Raw genomic sequence first — 20,586 nt, 5'->3', positions numbered from 1 at the left:
CCCATCAACACAGTGTTGATGGAGAAATCCCTCCCGTGGAGCCATTGTGTTCTCCCAGTGGGAGGGAGCCATCCCTGCTGGGAGAACGCTGTTATTACTGCTAGCAATAATCACATGTAAAATCCAACTTTGGTACATTCAGCCTGTCCATACATGGTTGGAATCTCATCAGACGGTCCCTGCTCAACCATCCGAGATTCCAACAGTCTATGGCAGGCTTAAGTACTAGTGTGCTGCAATAATGTTACAATTTTGGATTTAGATACACTTCAAGGGTCTCCATGTTGTTAACAACCAGGCGTGGACTGCATATTATAGCAGTAACTGGTGGGGATTGGGACAAATTTATGCTAACCATACACTGCTTACATTTCAGTCAAGTCCTGCTGAATCAGCTGAAATTCGAGCTGTAGGTTGCCCTATCAGCAACAGATGGATCAACAAACCTCAATTAAAAAAAAAAAAACTTATGTAACAGTGACTGCTTTTTTTTTAACTTTAGTGGACACTCTATTTGGATCTCTGAACAGCATTGTGGTGATCTGTGGTGCCATTCAGTGCGCTGCAGAAAAGTGCAGCAATATGGTGTGAACAGGACATATAGAAAGCAATTGCGTTTATCCAGTGCATAAAAACCCAGGTCAACACAGTATGTGTGAAGAAGCACATGCTCTTTTTTAACCTCTTGCTGCACAGGTAACGCTTATGTGCTGTGCCAATGAGGGTGGGCTTTAACGCCCACACCCTGAACATATGCGTCTATGGGCGGCAGAAGTTAGTGCTCACTGAGCGCTCCCAACACAGAGACTGAGCTGTCAAAGACAGCTCTCGGTCTATACTAATGATTGGGACAATCTCCTAATTATGTGACCACTGTGACAGCCAGTCACAGTGGTCCTATGACCAGACAGTTCCTCCCACCACCCATATATAATAGCCCAGTTAAAGGGACACGGGAACAGGAGGGAAGGGGTTATAAACAAAATCGTTTTTTTATTATTATTATCTTGCCTCCGTATAAAAGTCACAAACAGCTTAAAGTTGTAGAAGCTGAAGGTTTTTTTTTACCTTCATGCATTCTATGCATGAAAGTAAAAGAAACCTTCTGTGTGCAGCTTCCCTGCAGCCCCCCCATACTTATTTAAGCCCAATCTCAATCCAGTTGAGGCTGTCCTGGGTCTCTTCTTCATTGGCTCCTGCTGTTGTCAATCACATCCAATGAGGAGGGGACACAGAGCCAGCTCTGGGGCAAGCACACACAAGTGCCTCCATAGCAAGCGTCTTGCTATGGGGCCACTCAAGGGGGTGGGGCCTAGAGTTTGGGGGGGAGCGAGAAAAGGAGGATCTGTGCTGCTCTGTGCAAAATTATTACACAGAGCAGGTAGGTATAACACATTTTTTGTTATTTTGTGAAAGAAACAAAAATCCTTTACAAACAAGTGCCCGATCACACATGGGCAACTCTACTTACGGCATGACTTTGCAAGGCAATTTGGAGGCGACTTCAGTGCTACTTTGAGCAACTCACAACGCGACTTAAAGTTGCCTTTGGCCAATCACAGAATAATCAGCTCTGTGGGAGGAAGGGGGTTGTCTGGGTAAATTATTTTCTTTTTCCTGTAATGTCGCTTCAATATAGATGGAGACCCGACTTGGAGGCGACTTCCATTGAAATCTATGGGTACAAGTCACCTTGAAGTAGTACAGGAATCTTTTCTGAATTCGTAGCGACTTTAGTAGTGTACATTAAGACAGCTTTCAGTCACTTATATGGCTTTTTTTTTATTTTTATCCACGGACTTGAGGCCTTTCAAGTCTGATCCCAAGCTGCAGTGTGAACCAGCACTAAAACTGTTCTTGTTTCCAACCACTGTATAATAATGTTTTTGAAAACATAGGGGTTGATTTACTAAAGGCAGATCCACTTTGCACTACAGGTGCAGTTGGAAATGCAGTCGCTGTAGATCTGAGGGGAAGATCTGAAATGAGGGGAAGCTCTGCTGATTTTATTATCCAATTGTGTACAAGCAAATAATGCTGTTTTTTATTTTCCTTGCATGTCCCCCTCAGAACTACAGTGACTGCACTTCCAAGTGCACTTGTAGTACAAAGTGGATTTGTCTTTAGTAAATAAAGTACATTTATTTCTCTGTAAGCTGCCAGGTGATATAAAGGGGTCCTCCGCGGGAATCTCCTCACAGCTTGTCAGATTACAGCAACAAGCTCCCCCCACCCTTGTTGCAGGAACTTTATGTGGTTTTGTCACCCTTCAAAGTTAAAAGGGGGGACTTGTTTTTTGATATATACGGTATTGCTCGAGTCCTGAAGACTTAGCTGTTTATATTTATGTACAAGTGAGAATTTTATGAATTAATAAAATGATTGAATGGATTTAAGTTATTTACAGTTTACACCAATAAACGTGTCTTGGCCAATTATATTCCAAGTACATTGTGAGTGTATTTATTAAAGGTAAATTGAGTATTGAAGGAGGGATAGGTGCAGCCTACATTTCCATGATAGTTTGAAGTTTCCTGTATTGCGATATTGCTTTTCTTTTTTTTTCTTTTTTATATGATATTCTTAACTATTTCCATAAGCCGATTTATTAAAAATAATTTAACTTTCTATTTTAATTTGTGATTTGAACCAGTGTTTCTGGGATAGATTGAAAACAAAGTCTGTCTTAAAGTTTTATTCATGCGCACATTTTTGTGTCCTCCCCATTCTTCTGTTTGCCCTTGATGCAGCAGCCTGCTGTAATCTCCATGCTGCATCTCCAGATCTTGTGTGGAACAGCTGCCTAGAGCAAGTGCACCTGTTCTGCAGCTAAGATTGGAGAGCAGGAGGTCTAGCGTGTCAGTGCTGCTTGACAGGCTGTCCATAGTGTGGGTTGAGGTGGGGGAGATTTATAATACGTATTACTGTTGATGGCTATTACTTTTGTGTGACTTGTGGAAAAAGCGATATGTTTCCCCCAAGAGTACAATCGGGCAGCTGTTTTTAGTTCGTTTGTATGATCGAGCCTAATGCCACACAATAGAAATGCTGCTGGCATAACAGTGTTACTCCCAGAGCATTGCATACAGACAAAATGGAACAGCTTTGCAAACTACAGGCTGGACAAATCCGTTACATCCCTTGTTCTTCTTGGTTTGTATTAGACCTAAAGGTGCTTGTATACGAATACATTAGCTGAAAGTACATGTAAGTCCCCAACTACCTTTTTTCAGTGGGGCAACCAAATAGGTATGTTGGATAACCTTGTCTGAATTATATATTTTGGAAAGATGCCATGAGACTGTTGGCTTGTGCATGAACATCTGACGATTCTTTAGTTGTCAGTAGTCCATTAAAAGTGAAGGGCTAGAACTTCTGCCCCATTAAGTCCACTTTCACACTTGTACGGCCTGAATTTGTGCGACTTGAAGCAATGCCTGTGTAATCATGAGGTCTATGGACCTCAAGTTGCATCAAAGTTGGAACAAAGTATTGCAGGAACTACTTTGAAGTCACACGGATATGAACAGCACAGTGGCTTTTCAGTCCCAAGTCGCAGGACAAGTTGTACAAGTGTGAAAAGGACCTTTATAGTCATGTCTCTTTTTTTTTTTTTTTAGTTTGCACTCTACTGAACACAAGCAAATGCCCAGACTCCAATGACCATTGTTGTCTCTAGTTTAGACTGAGGTTTATCTTTCCGGTTATTTTTAGTTTTTAACCTGTAGAGTGGCAGTAATTTGTGCATATGTATATATATATATGTGTGTGTGTGTGTGTGTGTGTGTGTGTGTGCGTGTGTGTGTGTATATATATATATATATATATATATATATATATATATATATATATATATATATATATATATATATATATATATACATACATACATACATACATACATACATACATACATACATACATACATACATACATACATACATACATACATACATACACTATAGCATACAAGTAAATTGCTCTTTTTAATTAGATGTCCTAACCAGAAATTAATAGCTTGGCTATGTATTTAGAAGCTGCCATATTGTGCTTGGTGTCCTTGTGTCACTGGATAGGTTTACTAAGCAGTAACATTGTTTGTTGTCAAGTAGCATTTTATATTTACTTATATTACAAATGTTTTCATTTTTTATTGGGTGCCCTTTAAGATGGTGTGTGTGTGTGTGTGTGTGTGTGTGTGTGTAAAGAAATACTAGAGCTTTGTGTATGTTCCTAGAGGCCTTGGCTTCCATTCAGGGATTGTTTTGGTAAATAAGAGCATATTGTAACTTGCAGAACAGCCTTCCCCAGAAAATCATTGCATGAGTCGGAAAGCAAGGAGTTACCTGTCCTGCGTAGAATTCCAGTCATTTATTGTGCATACCTCATACCACGTCTTTCTCTTTCAGTTAGTCAGGAAATTCCAGGCCTCACATTGTTTACATCCCACAGCCATGATTGTTACAAATTCCTGTTCTGTTGACTAGTCATCGTCACTTGTAGAGCAAATTGTTTCTGATGTAAAACCACTGCTTATGTATCTTCTTTGGTTTATGAAGTGTGGCAGAATATAAAATATCAAATATTTTGGTTGGATACATTTATGAGGAAGTTAATGAATTTATAAGCCACCAAACTTTTTTATTTATTTTTGAGCAAAGGAACACTCACTTTTGTTGACAATAGCAAAAGGTTGAAGTGACAACTTTAATTTTTAGAAGTGGCTGCCAGAGTTTCCTTCTCCATGTATACACTGTATGTGTTTGACACCACTATTATCACTGATTGACAGATTATGGCCTATAAACACAGGCTTCTCACCTTTATAGAACAATGGTCCTCTTTAAGGCCCGTTCACACCTGGAAGATTTTCTGCTTGAAGCTTGTAGCTCTAAAATGCTCATCAAGCCAAATCCCATTTATTTCAATGGCCCCTATTCACATATGAGCGTTCGGTCACCTGAAACTCAAAGTACATGAAACACTTGTAATACACTTCTATTCTAAAACACATTAAAATATCTTTAAAAAGCGGCAAAAAATTCTAAAAAAAGGAGTAATTCAATACGCTCAGGTGTGAATGGAGCCTTATGCCCCGTACACACGAGAGGGATTAAGTCTGACAGACCTCCAAAGGAGTTCCGACGGAGTTCCGACGGAGTTCCGACGGAGTTCTGGCGGACTTTTCGACCGAACGGACTTGACCACACACCATCACACCAAACTCCGACGGAGTCGAACGTGATGACGTACGACTGGATTCGACGTAGGAAGTTCCTAGACAGTAGCCAATAGCTGCCCTAGCGTCGGTTTTAGTCCGTCGGAGTAGCACACACACGAGCGGATTTTTCAAAGGGGACCGGGTCCGGCGGAGTTCCGTCGGGAAAATTTAAAGCATGCTTCATTTCTAAAGTCCGTCAGACTTTAGCTTCGCTAAAGTCCGTTGCAGCCCACACACGATCGGATAGTCCGCCGGACTCAGTCCGTCGGAGTTTGGATGTCGAAAAGTCCGCTCGTGTGTACGGGGCATTAGAACGGCAACTGAGTAAAGAGAAACAGTGACGGCTGCTATTGCCAACTTCTCGTTCTGCAACTGCTATTGTCTGGTCATCATGCTGACCCTCTGGATTCCATAGTTACTGACTGGAACAAGTATGTAGATAAAGACTTCTAAAGGCCCATACACACGAACAGACTTTTTGACATCAAACATGCAAATTAGCTGTTTTGTACGCTCCATCGGACAAACTTTTTTGGTTTTCATCTGACTTTTGTTGGCTGTGCGAACGGACAAACTTTCTGGCAACGAAAGTCCGATGGAGCAAAGTCTGATCGTGTGTACAGAAAACCATAAGACTTTTGTACAAAGTACAAACAGGCATGCTCAGAACCAATGCAAAAGATCAGACAACAATACAGAAGTTAACCAAAGGCGGTAAAGAGCAGAAAAACCACGTGATTTGGTGAAAGTTGGCTGAAAAAGTCCTGCTGTGTGTATGCAATACAAGTTCAGGGGCAACGCCCTTTGTACAAAAATCCAAGGGAAAGTTTGTACAAAGTCCTATCGTGTGTATGAGGCTTAAGGCTGTGTATGTTCTAGTAGTAGAACAAAAATTCAGTGGCTTCAATTCAGTACATTCAACGGCTTTTAACATTTGATTTTTGAATGAATGGACGTTCAAGAAACTTTTTCCATCCTGCTCCTTCAAATTTTCTTGTCACTTTGGTCAAAGACAATTTTGGTCCAACTAAAATTGAAAAAATTGAGCAAACTTTCTTGAAACTAAACATTTTAAACAAATTTCTACTAGTATATTCCCAGCTTTACTTTCTGACTTCCCTTCTATGCATGCCTCTTCTGGGTCCCAGACTCATTCAGTCTCTTGGTATATGGTAAAAGTATAATTTAGGGATTTTTGTTTTACTCTATCAAAACCTATTTCAGGACTTGAAAGCAACAGCTGTAAAGTGAAAAGGGTTGCTCCTTTTTTCCTAAATTTAAAATATTAAGATCAGCAAAAGTCTGTTTCCTTTTACAGCTATTGACTTTGTTGTTTTGCCAATGTTTCTGGTTGAATAGTTAATATTAAAGTGGGCTGTGCTGCTAAGAACCTTGTTTGGTAATATTATTAATGCTGTATACCCTGGTGTATTGTCTTCCATAAATGTCACCTCCAAAGGACTTCACCATTTAGGAATTGTTTTCATATTTTGAATGTAAAAAATAATTGAATTAGTTCAATGTGGCTTTCATCTGCATTTGCGCTTGCCAGGGTTATACAAGTTCTAAAAGCAGCCATACATGGATCGAAATTTGGACAGTTCAGCGTGGACCTCCTGATTCATGTATGGCTACCTCTCCGGTCTTTCCCAATCAATCAATACTGTTGGCTATAGCCGGCAACACTGATCACTGTAATCTGAAAGAATACAAAGGCTCAGCAGGAAAGAAATCCCTCATCCACATCGAGTGACTCAGCCCTTCTTTTTCGTTTTTATTTTTTTTTCCAACCTGCTGGTTGAAATTGAATAATAATTACTTGTATGGCCAGCCTAAAACATGAAAGGCTTACAGGGGGACATTACTGAAATATATATATATATATATATATATATATATATATATATATATATATATATATATATATATATATTTTTTATTTTATTTTTTTCCACTTACAATTTACACACTCTTGAATATTTTTATTTTCTCATGTTTAAACTCTTTTAGGAAGTTCCAAACTTTCTGCCACTCCATTATTTGCTGAACAGCAAAAAGTCCTCGTAATTTATGCTTGCAAAAGTTTACTTTGTGCTTAAAAGAGGTTAAAGCTGAACTACAAGCAGATATTGGTAAACAAGATGGCCATGTATGTATGTATTTAAAAAATCATTTAATATGTTTCCAAATGTAACTAATTTAAATACAAGATCCATTTCTTTAAACTTAAAACAGGACTAAGACTGCAAGTGGGAAGGCTGTTGGCAGAAGCCAATCAGGCTTTTTTGCAGTACAAAGGGAATATGCTACCAGGAGGAGAAATCAGAATGCTAACTGTGTGGCTGTCCTTTCATTGTCCAATCAACGGGACTGGGATGTGTTCTGAATCAAGCTGTATTTCCACTGCACTGAAGCTTTAGGATCTTGCTGTGCTGTCTAGTAGGGATGCTTGGATCACAAGATTGGCTGAACAGTATTTAAAAAAATTTGGTAGATAAAATACGTTAGTTCGGATATTTGTATTTCAAATGTATATTTAGCTGCTTAGGCAGTTTTAGATTTTTCTCCTAAGAAATGGGAGAGCAGTATAAGGGATCTGTATTGTAGCCTAGTACAATAAACCCTGGTGCTTGGTGTCGGTATAGAATAGCTGACACTGCAGATTTGTTCATCCATGCTGTTTAGTATGGATGGGGGGATTGAGTGATTTTTGGGCTGAATGAGATAAATCTACATGCGTATGTCTGTTTAGCTTTAGCCCTTGTACACACGGTCGGACATTCTGACAACCAAATCCGTTGGATTTTGTCCGACAGATTTTGTTCGAAACTGTTGCATACACACGGTCGGACAAAGTTGTCGGAAAATCCGATTGTACATAACGTGATGATGTTATTTCGTTACGACGGGACTACGTTCAGGCTAGTAGCCAATAGCTTTGGTCTAGGAATTTGATCTGCGCATGCGTGGCACTTTGTCCATTGGAGTATGTCCGATCAAAGCATTTTGTGGGAAAATTTTACGGACAAGTTGGAAAACTTGGTCCGTCGGATACTCAGACGGAAACAGTCCGATGGAGACCACACACAGTCGGGTTATACGACAAAACTGTCCAATAGGACACATTCCGTCGGAATCTCCGACTGTGTGTACAAGGGCTTATGGGCATTACAGAAATGGGAAGGGAACGACTCTCCAATTTCCCACCCTTACTGTAGCCAAAACTTTAAAGAACATCATTTATTTATTTTTTGTAAAAAAGATTTTAAAAAATTCATGTATATGTGAAGTAAATGTACTCTTTTTAGATCAGTAGCACTTTTGACAGCTCTTAAAATTCTATCTGTACTCTGTAAGAAGGATGTCTGTGCCCCATCCCTGCCAGCGGCTCTAATGACACGGGCTCATTCCACACCTGCTACAGTCTGGCAGCCTGACAGACCCACTCCATCTAGTTGAGGTCAGCTCGTCCTTGTATTCCAAGAACTGCCCACCAGCAGTCAGAAGACTGCCTGTTTTGTGGCATTGTGTGGGTAAGACAACACAGATAAGTGTATTTCTTCCCTTCTGCATTCGTCTATGTTATCCTACCATGATACATTGCCAAATGCCCATCAACATATAATGAAAACAAAGCTTGGTTTGCCATAGGAAAGGTCACTGAACATGAGAATCAGAAAAAGTTACCTCTATTTGGGCCATGACTTTGTATAAAAGCATACTAAGCTTCTGAAAATTTTACGCCAACTGCTAGGAACTGCCTGTTAAAAGAAAATCTTTTATATCACATTTGTTTATATTTTATACTGATCAAATGCAAACCTTTTTTTTTTTTTTTGCATTTGATCAGTACTGGGGATTGTATACATATTTTGCTATTTATATGTAGTGAGAAAACCAACTGGCCATCATAGAGATCCAGAATTATTAGTGCTAATGTAAAGTACAATGAGTTGTCATAATTTGTAGTGCCCTGGGGTGCCATGAAGAAGCATTGCATAGATGTAAACGGAGGGCTAAATATCACTCCAGTATCAGAAGAATCCAATTCATGGCTGAAGAATCTTTTGTTGTAACCAGGGACCCTGGTAAACAAACCCAATGCATCTTGGCAAGGAACTACAAAAATAAGTGAGGAGGCTTCAGAGTGTCGGTAACAAAATTACGATTTAATGAAGTCCCTACACAATAGTTTTTTAAATAACCACATACACAATGTAATGCCAAATACCCTTTTTGGAGTAAAGCAGTCAATAGATCTGAACTGATAATTACCGAGACTTTCTGATTACATATTTAGAGGGGCCACAGATACCCGTTTGTAGGCCGCTCCTGAGAGGGAAACTAGAAAGGTCAGAAAAACCTGTCCTGTTCACACTTCTCCCTGTCTCCTCCAACTTCCTCCTTGCACTAAAGTAAATGTGACAATTTTTAGAATTGCTTGCTATAGAGAAATGATGAACACTAGTGTGCATGGACAATACCTGATAAGGCACACAGCTTTCCAGTGTGCTGGTAGATCTCTAGTCTTTGAACGATTATTGGAAACAAAAACAAAGGGTGCACCAGCCTTGCGCATTACCATAAAAACTCCTTTTTATTGAAGAAATTAAACTGTGTACTCAAACGGCACATAATATGAAGCTCATCAATATCCACAGTGAGCTGCATACTCTGGTTCGCTGTACCAATCCCAGCATAGGGAAGTCCCTTTCAATGGCTGACGCGTTTCAAGGTTAGCCTTGCTCTGAAGAAAAAGGTGTCTACTCTCAAAACATGTCAGTTATTGAAGTGTCCAACCTACGCTGGGATTGGCGCAGTAGGCCAGACTGTGGATATTGATGAGCGTGATGTCATATGCTGTTTGTGAGTACACACAAACTTAAATGTGCAAGACTGGTGCACCCTCCCATTTTTGTTTGTCCAGTGTTCTTTTTGGGCATCCCTAGTCCTTAGGGGGCTACAAAGTCTTGCACAGCTTCAAGTTGTAGAAAACCCAAGGTCCTCCATTGCTGGCCTCCTTTAGCTCAGGAGGTTGTTCAATTTTTGCTTTTATTTCAAGGATTGTTACTTGTTTTCCATGGACTTGTTCCTTCACTGTACATTAACCACGTCTCTAAGTTTTATTTATGATAGTTGGATCTTTCATAGTCCATCAGTTTTATAGGTCAGACTTTAAATAGTCAATCTAAAGCACCAACATTTTTTATAATTACCTTAATTACCTGGCAGGTGCCTGTGTCCGTCTGAGTCTGACACGGCTCCACAATTACCTCCAGTCGTTCCTTGCCACTTCTGCCTCAATTACTTCACTGTAGTCACCAGCTCGGACATTGGTGCTTTCTGACTTGTTGACATAATTGGACAACCATGCCATGTTTATCGCCATTCTACACAAGAACCTAGGTGACTGTGTCACATCTCGCTCACTTGGAGTTCTTTACTATACTTCTGTTTTGGGTCTCTAGTAATTTGGTGCCACTGGCAAAAGCTGCATAGTCAGCATACCCATTCTAGATCCCCAAGTAATGGGAAGCAATCATTTTAATTTAGATGCATATGCTGTTTTTATGACCATACAGAAATTGTTTGTATTGGGTAACACCATGGGCCATTTTGGTATGTACGGTTTTGAAAAATATTCACAAGGCTTGGTTAATCATGTTGCCACTTTCCTAAGTAGTTCAAATAGTATAATGTTTCCCTTCGTCTGAAAAATGTGTTTCATAAACACTCTTCCTGCCAAATCGTTGTACTGAAAGCCGAAGCAGTAATAGATTTAAGTCTTTTGTGTCAATTTTAAACAACGCTTCAAGCCAAGTTTTCTCCTATAATTTTATTGCGTTTTACAGTGGGACTTCCTTTTTGGCAAAAATGTATGTGCGGATATCTTGGAGTTTTTAAAGGAAAACTTTTAAGATTTTCATAATGTGATTTCAAGGCGACAACAATTGCTTGACAATATATAGAGTTATATGCACTTCTCCTCTGTAAAGTACTAAATATGTCTTTTATCTGGAAGGACCCTATAATTTGGAGGTCTGATCTACTACTGGCAACATAGGTTGTCTATCGCTGGCATTCAGACATCATTATGTGTATATGGCCTGAACAATTTCTGCAAATAAAAGGTGTATATTCGTGGAAGATAAGACAGTCACCTGATCATAATTTGTATGTTAATTACACAGAGGACTAATGTAAAACTGTATTTGTTTCCTGGTCTACAGACCAGTGGTTTATCAAACTGTTTGGGCCATCAAATGGAACCCAAATATATATATTAGAGGCACCATAATACCTTTTGGTCTTTTTTTTGTGTTTAAGTGGCTTTTTAAAGCAGTATTGAACCCAAAAGTAAAAATGAATTGAATTATATTTTACACATAATTATTTGCAGCTTACCAATCATTGGATTTTGTGGTTGTATCAGTCTTCTTTGCCTCTTACTCCTGTTTTCACCTGGTGATCTGCCCAGTAATGTACCTCCTGAATTAGTGAGACGCAACTCTGGAGGAATGAATATAGGAGGCACAGCAGCAATGATGGTCTGGGGGAGGAGAAGGAAGTGTTACATTTATTAGCAGATTTAGAACCACCAACAGCTTAAAGCTAAGCTCCAGCTCACACTTTATAATCAGTTACGGCAAACTGATTTTTTTCCTTTTTTGCATGAATAAATAAAAGCTGATTATTTTAATCACCTCTATCAGTGTTAAGTAGTTTCTCTCATCCATATAAACTGATACATTCTGCTGGAGAGTTTGTGCTGTGAAAAACAGACTTGCTGGCTGGATCACCAGATGAAATAGAAGAAAGCGAGCCTAAAAGGGGAACTTATACAGTCATCACATCTAAGAATTGGTAAGCTTTTGGGTTAAATACTGCTTTATTTACTTTGTAGACGATAGAAGATGCATTTTTTTTGTTTATATTCATATTGTTCTATCCATTTCTTCCAGTATATAGCCTTCTGTTTGGGGGACTGTTCAGGTTATTAAGGCTCCATGCACACTAGCATTTTTCATAAGCTCAAAAAAACATAAAAAAATGCTGATAATAGCATTTTTGTCCCTGCTTCTAGTAGCTTTTAGAAGCTTTTAAAAGCATTAGCATTTTATTAGCGTTTTTGCAGTACATGAAGGAAAAAGCAGTTGTTAGCTGTTAGTAGTATTTTAGAAGCAGTTGGGAGCATTCAGCGAAGCTCAATAAATGTTAAAAGCCTAAAGTAGTGTGCCTGGACACAAATGATAACACTATTTAGCTTCTAGGAGCAGAAAAAATTTTGAATTGTTTCTAGGAGCTTAAATTTTTTTTAATTTTTTTTTTTTTTTTTTGTGTGTGCATGGAGCCTAATGCCGCGTACACACGATCGGAATGTCGGACAGTAAAAGACGGATGAGAGCTTTTCATCGGAAAATGCAACTGTGTGAATGCTCCATCGGAATTTAGCTGTCCGAATTCCGGCCAGCCAAAAATTGATAGCATGTTCTCAATTTTCCCGACGGAAAATCGGTAATTCCGATTGTGTATGCAATTCCCACACGCCAAAAATCACGCATGCTCAGATTCAACTACGAGACAGAAGCTATTGGCTACTGGCTATTGAACTTCCTTTTTCTAGTCGCTTTGTACGTGTTGTACATCACGCTTTATAAACGATCGGAATTTGGTGTGACCGTGTGTAGGCAAGACAGCTTTAGTCGAATTCCATCGGGAAAACCATCAGAGCTTTTTCTGAAGAGAATTCCGATGGTGTGTACGCGGCATAAGAATAGTCCATATATTTGGACTCTGGATGATTTTTCTGTTTACATTTTATTTTTTGATGATGGCTCTGCCCTAGTATACACATATCAAATATTAGAGTAAGCGGGCAAGTAAACCAGCTGCCGTTTTTGGCTTCTCTGGCCAGTGAAAATTGCACTGCATTTTGTTCTATAGACATACCAAACATCAGGAAAGTCTATCAGCAACCAGGGATCCCAAAGTAGAATTTTTATAAAAAAAAATCTTTGTTCTTGAATGTACATGCAATAACAGCTGTATGTGATTTAATATATTGCGTCTTAAATTTAATTTACCAGTGTGATTACTTCACCTTTTTATGGTTTGTTTGGGAATTTAAAGCGCTAATTGATTTGGGAATTTTCTTTTTTATTAAAGCAGAAATACAGAATAGACTGTGCTCGCCTATACATATGCACATATTTTTAAAAATGTAATGGGAGAACCCAAAAAAAAATGCGGAACAATATGCTTCAGAAGTAGCGTAATGTACCTTTTTAGAGCTTAAGGTGTTGAGCTACGGCATGCGGATATACTCAAATTTGAACAGAGACCATTTAAAAGCATGGGATATGGCTTGTTGAGCCTTTTGGAACTTTGGGTGAAAATATTCCGCCTACTGTATCTGGACTACAGAAACCCCTATCCTCATTTTGCCTCCATAATATTGAGGGGTGGAGTTCTGTAGGCCCCTCGTAGTGGTCTCTGTCTCTCGTGGCAAGATCAATAGGTATTTTTTTTTGGTCTTATTAAATGTAACAAAATGCTTTCAATGGTATATTTATTGGATCAAAAGGAATGTACATTTATATATTTTTTACACCTAACCTAAAGTTGTCTTGAGCCATAGAATCATAAGCACCTGTATTAAAAAACTAAACAAAAAAAAAAAACACTAAGGCCCCTTTCACACTGACGTTCCGTTCAGGCCCGCCTGTCAGTTTTTCAGGCGGACCTGAACGGATGCTCCATAGAGCTCTATGGAGCGTTGGATGTCAGCGGTGACATGTCCGCTGACATCCGACCCGCTCCGATCCGAAAAAGTGTAACGGAGGAAAAAGCTATTTTTCCATCCGTCTGCGGATCGGATCGGGTGACGACGGGCACTGCGGTCCGTCGTTATCCGATCTCCCATAGGGGAGAGCGGCGCTATGACAGGTCTGTCCCTGCGCAGTGTGCAGAGATGGACCTGTCATTTCCCTGCTCAGCGGGGATCGACGGAGTGATCCCCGCTGAGCAAACGGATATCCTCGGGGCGGATCAGAACTGATCCGCCCCGTGTGAAAGGACCCTAAATGTAAGTATGCAAACTTTTAACTTTACGATTTGAGCAAAGCAAAAGTGAAACGCCTTGGGACAAGGTTTAAGGGTATGGAAGAAATAGCCCCCCCCCTTATTCTACAATTTAACACAGTGTTTGTGAAGCCTATAGGGTCTTTTTAGGGGTTCTGGTGTCGCTAACAAGGGGTTTGTGCAAATGCTGCAAGTATGAGTTTGCCCACTATGGTGCATACTATACTGTATTGCTAAAGATATATATATATCTTTTTGTATTTTAAGCAAAGAAAATGTTTGAAATTGAGCCTCTGTGGCTTTGACTTGGTGTATATGATTTCTTTGAGCTGTAGAGGACTGCAGCGCACTTTTGGGGAGGATGAAATTCTTCATGTGTACTTAGAATGTCTCACCTTTGTGCTTGCCATATTGCTTTATATTTATTTAAGGTGCAGATGATGGATGTTCACGAGGAAATTATCCAGTTTTAAAAGTGTACACCTAGGCAAAAAGAAAAAAATATTAACTACATCTCTGCAATAATGCACATATCCCATGGTTTGTCATGATGCATGAACAGAAAAATACCCATTGATCTGGCAAATATCAAGATCTCATAATCTCCTGTTTGCGCTTGTGATACTGTCTGCGCCTCCACTGCAGAGTTATCAGCTCTGCCTAAACTCTCCTCTCCTGGGCAGTGATTGGATCCAAAGTACACAGTCGAGGTGTTACATTAGTAGATGTGTGACTGTCATTGGTGCAATGAAAACTAAAACTGTTGCCCCTAGAAATGAAATGCCTCATTGAATTCCTTGTGATAATTTAATTGTCATAAGCAAGCCCCTGCTGTACAAAAAAAGTGTTTAGCTTATCAAACACATGGTTTTTGCTTAGATCTGTATGATAAATGTTATTCAGTCAATGAGTTTGAGCAGTTTTTATAATCTTGATCCACTCTACAGTTGGATTTGAGCACAAAAGAACTATTGACCATAAACAGTTCTGGTCTGGTTTTAAACTAGTTAAACAAAATAAAGTCTTTAACAAAAGTTGTCAAACAGCCCGAGCTTCTCATTAAATCCTTGTTAAAATTTAACATCACAATGGTAGTGTACGACCAAGCTAGCTTGCTGTAAGTTAACTTGCAGACAGATATATATGTTGCAGCTACAGGCTTTACCAAAACTTTATCCTCAGTCTCTAAGACCCATCAAGCAAATGGCATCCAAGCATATGGCTACTTTTAAGAGAAGTGGTAACACGTCAACACAAAGGAAAAACATGTACTGCCTTGTTTTTGATGTTTTGAATAGTATGGAAAGTTAGAGCAACTACAAAGATATGTTTTCTGTATCCCCATTGGGGAGATTTACTGGTCACTTGGGGGTGTATCTGCTGCTCACCTCAGTCATGTTATTTTTACCCAATATGGTGAAAAATGTAAACTTTGAGAAAATGTCTCATGCCTTTTGGAGCTTTTAGTGGTTTTTCTTGTAGCTCAGAATATCCTATTGATTTAGTAGATTCCTATATTTATACACTGTAATTGCTTTGTCTTCCTGAATTTAATGATTTTTAGTATTGTTCAGTTTTATTGTGATAATGTGATCACAAGTTAATATTTGTCTTTTTTGTTTGTTACAGCAGTTACTGAGCCCTCCTTTGTGGGGTGAGGCTTGGAGGAGCCTCTCCTTACCCTCCTGTATCAAACATGGATCCCAATGGTTGGAGTGAAGCCGGCAGTCCGGCAGAAAGCACAGGGGACCTGGGAGACTCCATGGAGAAGAGTCTAGACAATGACGCAGAAGGAGTTTGGAGTCCAGACATTGAACAAAGTTTCCAGGAGGCATTGGCGATATACCCACCATGTGGGAGGCGCAAAATTATCCTATCTGATGAGGGCAAGATGTACGGTGAGTCTCTACCCTACCCCCCCCCCCCCCCCCCCAAAATAAAAACATTTTTATCTTGTGGCTGCAAGGCAAATGGCTCTGTTAGATCTGAAGAAAAACTGAAACCATTGAGACTAAACATTTCTGGACTGTGTTAAAAGCGGCCGCAAAAGAGACTCGGACCCAAAATCAGGAGTATGTCATCTACACAATATAAACATGTAAAACATGATGTGTGTGTTTATCCCTGGATTTGGAGAAAGGTCAAAATTTCCTTATCCGCATTAGGTCATTAATAACAAGTAGAGATGGGCTGAACACCCCCAGTTCGGTTCGGTCCAGAACTCTCGATCACCGCAGAAGTTCAGACCCGAACGACGAACCCCATTGAAGTCTATGGGTCCCACAACTTGAAAAATCAAAAGTGCCCATTTTGAAGGCTTATATGCAAGTTATTGGCCATTAAAATGGTATAGGGGCCTGGCTACTGTACCATTGCAAAAAAAAAAAAAAAACCTTTTAAAAAAGTTAGTATTTAAAGGAGTAGTGATTTTATTGATGCTTAAACTGAAATAACAATTTGAATGGTTTTTTTTAATATAGGGGGGAGGGGTCCTCTTAGTCTGCCTGTAAAGTGGTGCATCTGTACCACGTATAGAACCTGCTGCAGCAAAACTGATATTTATCCCTTTCATAACTAAGCCCATTTTTGACATTTGATGTTTACAAGTTAAAATCTGTATGTTTTAAACACAACTTTTTGGGAAAAGGGACACTTTCATGAATAAAAAAAAAAGAAAGAAACAGTAAAGTTAGCCCAATTTTTTTTCATGCTTTATAATTGCATGCACTCGGGGAATGTAAACAAACTTTTCAGCATATATATAAAATACTGTATATTTTTTTAAAACCGCCGCCATTGGCAGCCGAGTAAACAAGAAGTGACGTTACTGGCTTCGTTCCAGTCTGGCTAGCCGCTGGAAGTGGCGGCTCATGAATTGGGTCTTCCAGTGGGACGGGAGGCCCGGGAAGAGCGGCGGGAGGTGCCGGGGGGGATGTCCCCTCCTGCTCCTCCGGCATAACAATTGAGTGGCTTTTTGCTGCATCGGTTGTTATCCCTGGAAAGCCGTTTGCCCGCTCTAAAAAAAAGGTACATGGATGATGCCTGCAGCTGCGGGCGTCATCCCAGTATAACCCCCGAAAGCCGAGTACGCACATCAGCGTACGCTCGGGTGGAAGGGGTTATAAAGAAAAAAATGGCATTTAAATAGATTTTCCTGCAAGCTTTCTTTATTTGGACAAGCTCAAATTTAGACGCTGGCCATGGGGGTGGCATAGAGTGTATTATTTTTTGTTTTTTTTTCGCTGTAGCAGCTGGGGCAGAGAAATTTGCCTGCTATATTCTACAGCTGGTGGTGTGTTGCAAGACCCTGTGATACCCTTTTTAATGTAGGCTGCTTGAGAGGTCATGAAATATAACAGGGGTAGACATGAAAGGAGAGGAGAAGAATTGTGTCCCTTATGTGTGGCTTTCAGGTGCTCTTGCCAACGGGCTGAGTGGTGGCAGGTTAAATGCCTTATCAAGCATGTGCTACTCAAATGGCTTGTGTTTTTGCCACGCTTAAACTACTTGCGGCAGAGATTGTGTGATCGGCTGCACATGTGCTAATAAAGCTCACACAGCTGAACATGACTGCCAATTTTTTGTTTATCAGTGTTCTCCCCTCACTGTAGGCTCCTATTACTCCCTTCCTCTACATAAGAACCAACAACCAAATCAAGTAATATATGTGCAATCCTCATGAGTCAAGTGGCTGTGTTTAAATAATTCAGCCGACTCCTCCATGTATTTTTGCTTGTGGCTGTGGACAAGGAGGCAGAATAAGCTGCTGTGGCAGCTGCGGTGGACTGCACACTGGTGTCAGCGTGGGTCATAGAGGATGAGGATGGTTTCGTAAGCCAGTCCACTTCCTCTGCATACTGTGGCTGGATAGCATGGGCAACATCACTAAACAGACAAATGTGCCCTGCTTGAGGATGGACCACATCCACCTTTGCTCGTGGACAAAGATGCTGTTGGTGCCTTCATAGTGGTGGTGGTGGTGGGGGGTGCAGGCACTAAATGTTATGTAATGCTGTGTTAAACACTACACTACACTGTACTCGCACACCATACTAACACTTTACACTCAGAGTCAAATGTTATGTAAAGCTGTGTTAAGTGAACACACCATTGTAACTTGCTAGTAGCAAACTGAGTCCTGCCCTATCTCCACTCCAACACAATGCAAAAGCTTCCTATGGGAAGTTACTTTTTTTTTTAGTGTGGGGTGGGACCATGAACTCTGAGCTGCAATTGAGAGGGAGCCATGATCACTTTGTCCAATCAGGACTCCGACAGTGCTCTGTGCCCTAAATGGCAAAGCCTTGCACCTGACCATCGGTTTTCGGTTTTAGAGACCGTGGTCAGCAGGACCAATAATGAGACTGAATCTTCCAGTTTTTTGGGGGACGGGTGGGATAACAAACGCTTTAACCTACCAGCATGTCTCTGGAGTTTGGGAGGAACCCAGAGTAACAAGAGGAAACCCATGCAGGCACAGGGAGAACATGCAAACTCCAGGCAGGTAGTGTCATGGTAGTTCACCTTTTCATTTTGCAAACCCTGTTGCCTTAATTGCTTAAATATTGTTAGCAATCGTTCAGCTTTATTCTGTAAGGCTGGCAATACATTATAAAGTTTTCTTGTACAATTATCCTTTAGATATACCAAAACTATATAAGGTCAAACCTAAAAATTAAAATTTGTATGCAATCAGACAGGCCCTTGTACTACATAGTTAAAGGTAAATCTCAAGAAAATTGTATAATGTATGGCCAGCTTTACTGAAGTCCTTCTAAATCTGCTAGTTCATCTAATGCCGCGTACACACGAGCGGACTGTATGGCATACTTAGTCCGTCATACAATCCGACGGACAGTCTGTCATACTTTCGACTGAACGGACTTGATCACACACGGATGCACAAACAGTCCGTCGAAAGCTTGCGCGATGACGTGTACAGCACGTACGACGGGACTAGAAATAGGAAGTCGAATACACAGCAAAGCACCCTTCCGCCGTGTAAATCCTTTCTGGGCATGCGCCATTCTTAGTCCGTCGAACTAGCCTACTGACGAGCGGATTGTCCGCTGAAACCAAAGTACGACGGACAGAATTTCGAAAAATCCGAAATACTTAGTACGCCGGACTGCACGCTGAAAAAGTCAGCTGAAGCCCACACACGAGCGGACTGTCTGCTGAAATGTGTTTCGACGGACTAAGTACACCATACAGTCCGCCCGTGTGTACGCGGCATAACACTACCCTTTCCCAAGATTGACCAAGGAAGACTCCATTGCTTCCCCATTCAGAGTGGAGCCACCCTAGGACAGGAAGCGGTCAGCTCACCAGGTGAAAATGAAGGTATATAGATGAAGCTACTACATTTTGTTAGCTAAGCTAATAAGCAATAATCTGTTTTGGGGCATACATTTTTCTTTCTTGTACACAAAAAGGAACCACTTTTCTGTACTTCGGTAAAAGCTTCCCATTTGCTGTATCTCCCCTGGGTGCAGCAAGTCCATATGTGCCTTCAGGCTGTATCTCTTCAGATTCATTTACAGGACTGGAGCTTTTATCTAGTTTACATTGGAAAGACCTGTTGCTTGGCCTTCGTCTAGCCTGCCTGCTCTCCTCCACCTGGCATGGGTGTACTCTTTGCTGGAACGGCTGTTTATTGGTGTCTGGCTGTGCGAGACCTAGAGTTAGCTTTTGTTGTGTAATACCCTCATAGTCTCTCCCCTCCCACCCTTTCTTTCCATCTCTCTGCCTTTCTAGGGGGTCTGTGATTCCAGTAAATCAAGCCTGTGCAAGGTCACATGGAAAGAAGACACCATTGGGTGGGGGTGGGGGGGGAGGGGAGTCAGGCTGGGGAGAAGAGGGGGGGAGGAGGTGGTGGTAGCTGAAATCTGATCTTGGTTTCTGCCTGGCAGGACAAGCTCCAGTGTGTTTTGGAGGGATTGGTGGGGGAGTAACACATACAGACCTAATCTATTACAAGCCAGGCCTGCAATGAAGGATTGCAGTGTACGGTTAACCCACTCCGCACCTGGCCGAGTTTAGGACATGTCAAGAATGTTTGCTCTGCTCTAGAACTTGCCAACACAATTTTGTTTAAACTGTGTAAATTCAATAATCTGTAAAATTCCAGTGTTGGAAATGAACACACATTGTCTATGCACATTGCCAAAAAAGATTAAATACTTAATGGCAATGAGGCATTCATTAGAACATCGTCTTTCGTAGCTCAGATAATTAAATGATGCAGCTAGTTTATCCTACACTGAAAACGTAGCAAATTTCTT

At 40.6% G+C, this 20,586-nt stretch overlaps 1 protein-coding gene across 6 annotated transcripts in view; it reads left to right on the top strand.

The window, feature by feature from the left end:
- The window catches only part of TEAD2 (TEA domain transcription factor 2), a 120,150-nt gene that overhangs the window by 32,374 nt on the left and 67,190 nt on the right, over positions 1-20,586 (top strand). For 4 of the 6 annotated variants that reach the window (XM_077456989.1, XM_077456995.1, XM_077456992.1 and 1 more), the window contains exon 2: positions 15,932-16,200. In XM_077456989.1, coding sequence (XP_077313115.1) covers positions 15,999-16,200 — 202 coding nt within the window. In that variant the 5' untranslated portion in view covers positions 15,932-15,998. The remainder of the gene's footprint in view (positions 1-15,931; positions 16,201-20,586) is intronic. The other 2 variants (XM_077456993.1, XM_077456994.1) reach the window with 1 other exon arrangement.

The sequence above is a fragment of the Lithobates pipiens genome, unplaced genomic scaffold (assembly GCF_037356315.1).
Source record: "Lithobates pipiens isolate NorthernLeopardFrog02 unplaced genomic scaffold, aLitPip1_a1.2 Scaffold_27, whole genome shotgun sequence".
Lineage (NCBI taxonomy): Eukaryota > Metazoa > Chordata > Amphibia > Anura > Ranidae > Lithobates > Lithobates pipiens.
The sequence above is the reverse complement of the archived record's forward strand: the minus strand, read 5'-3'. Positions and strand labels throughout refer to the sequence as shown.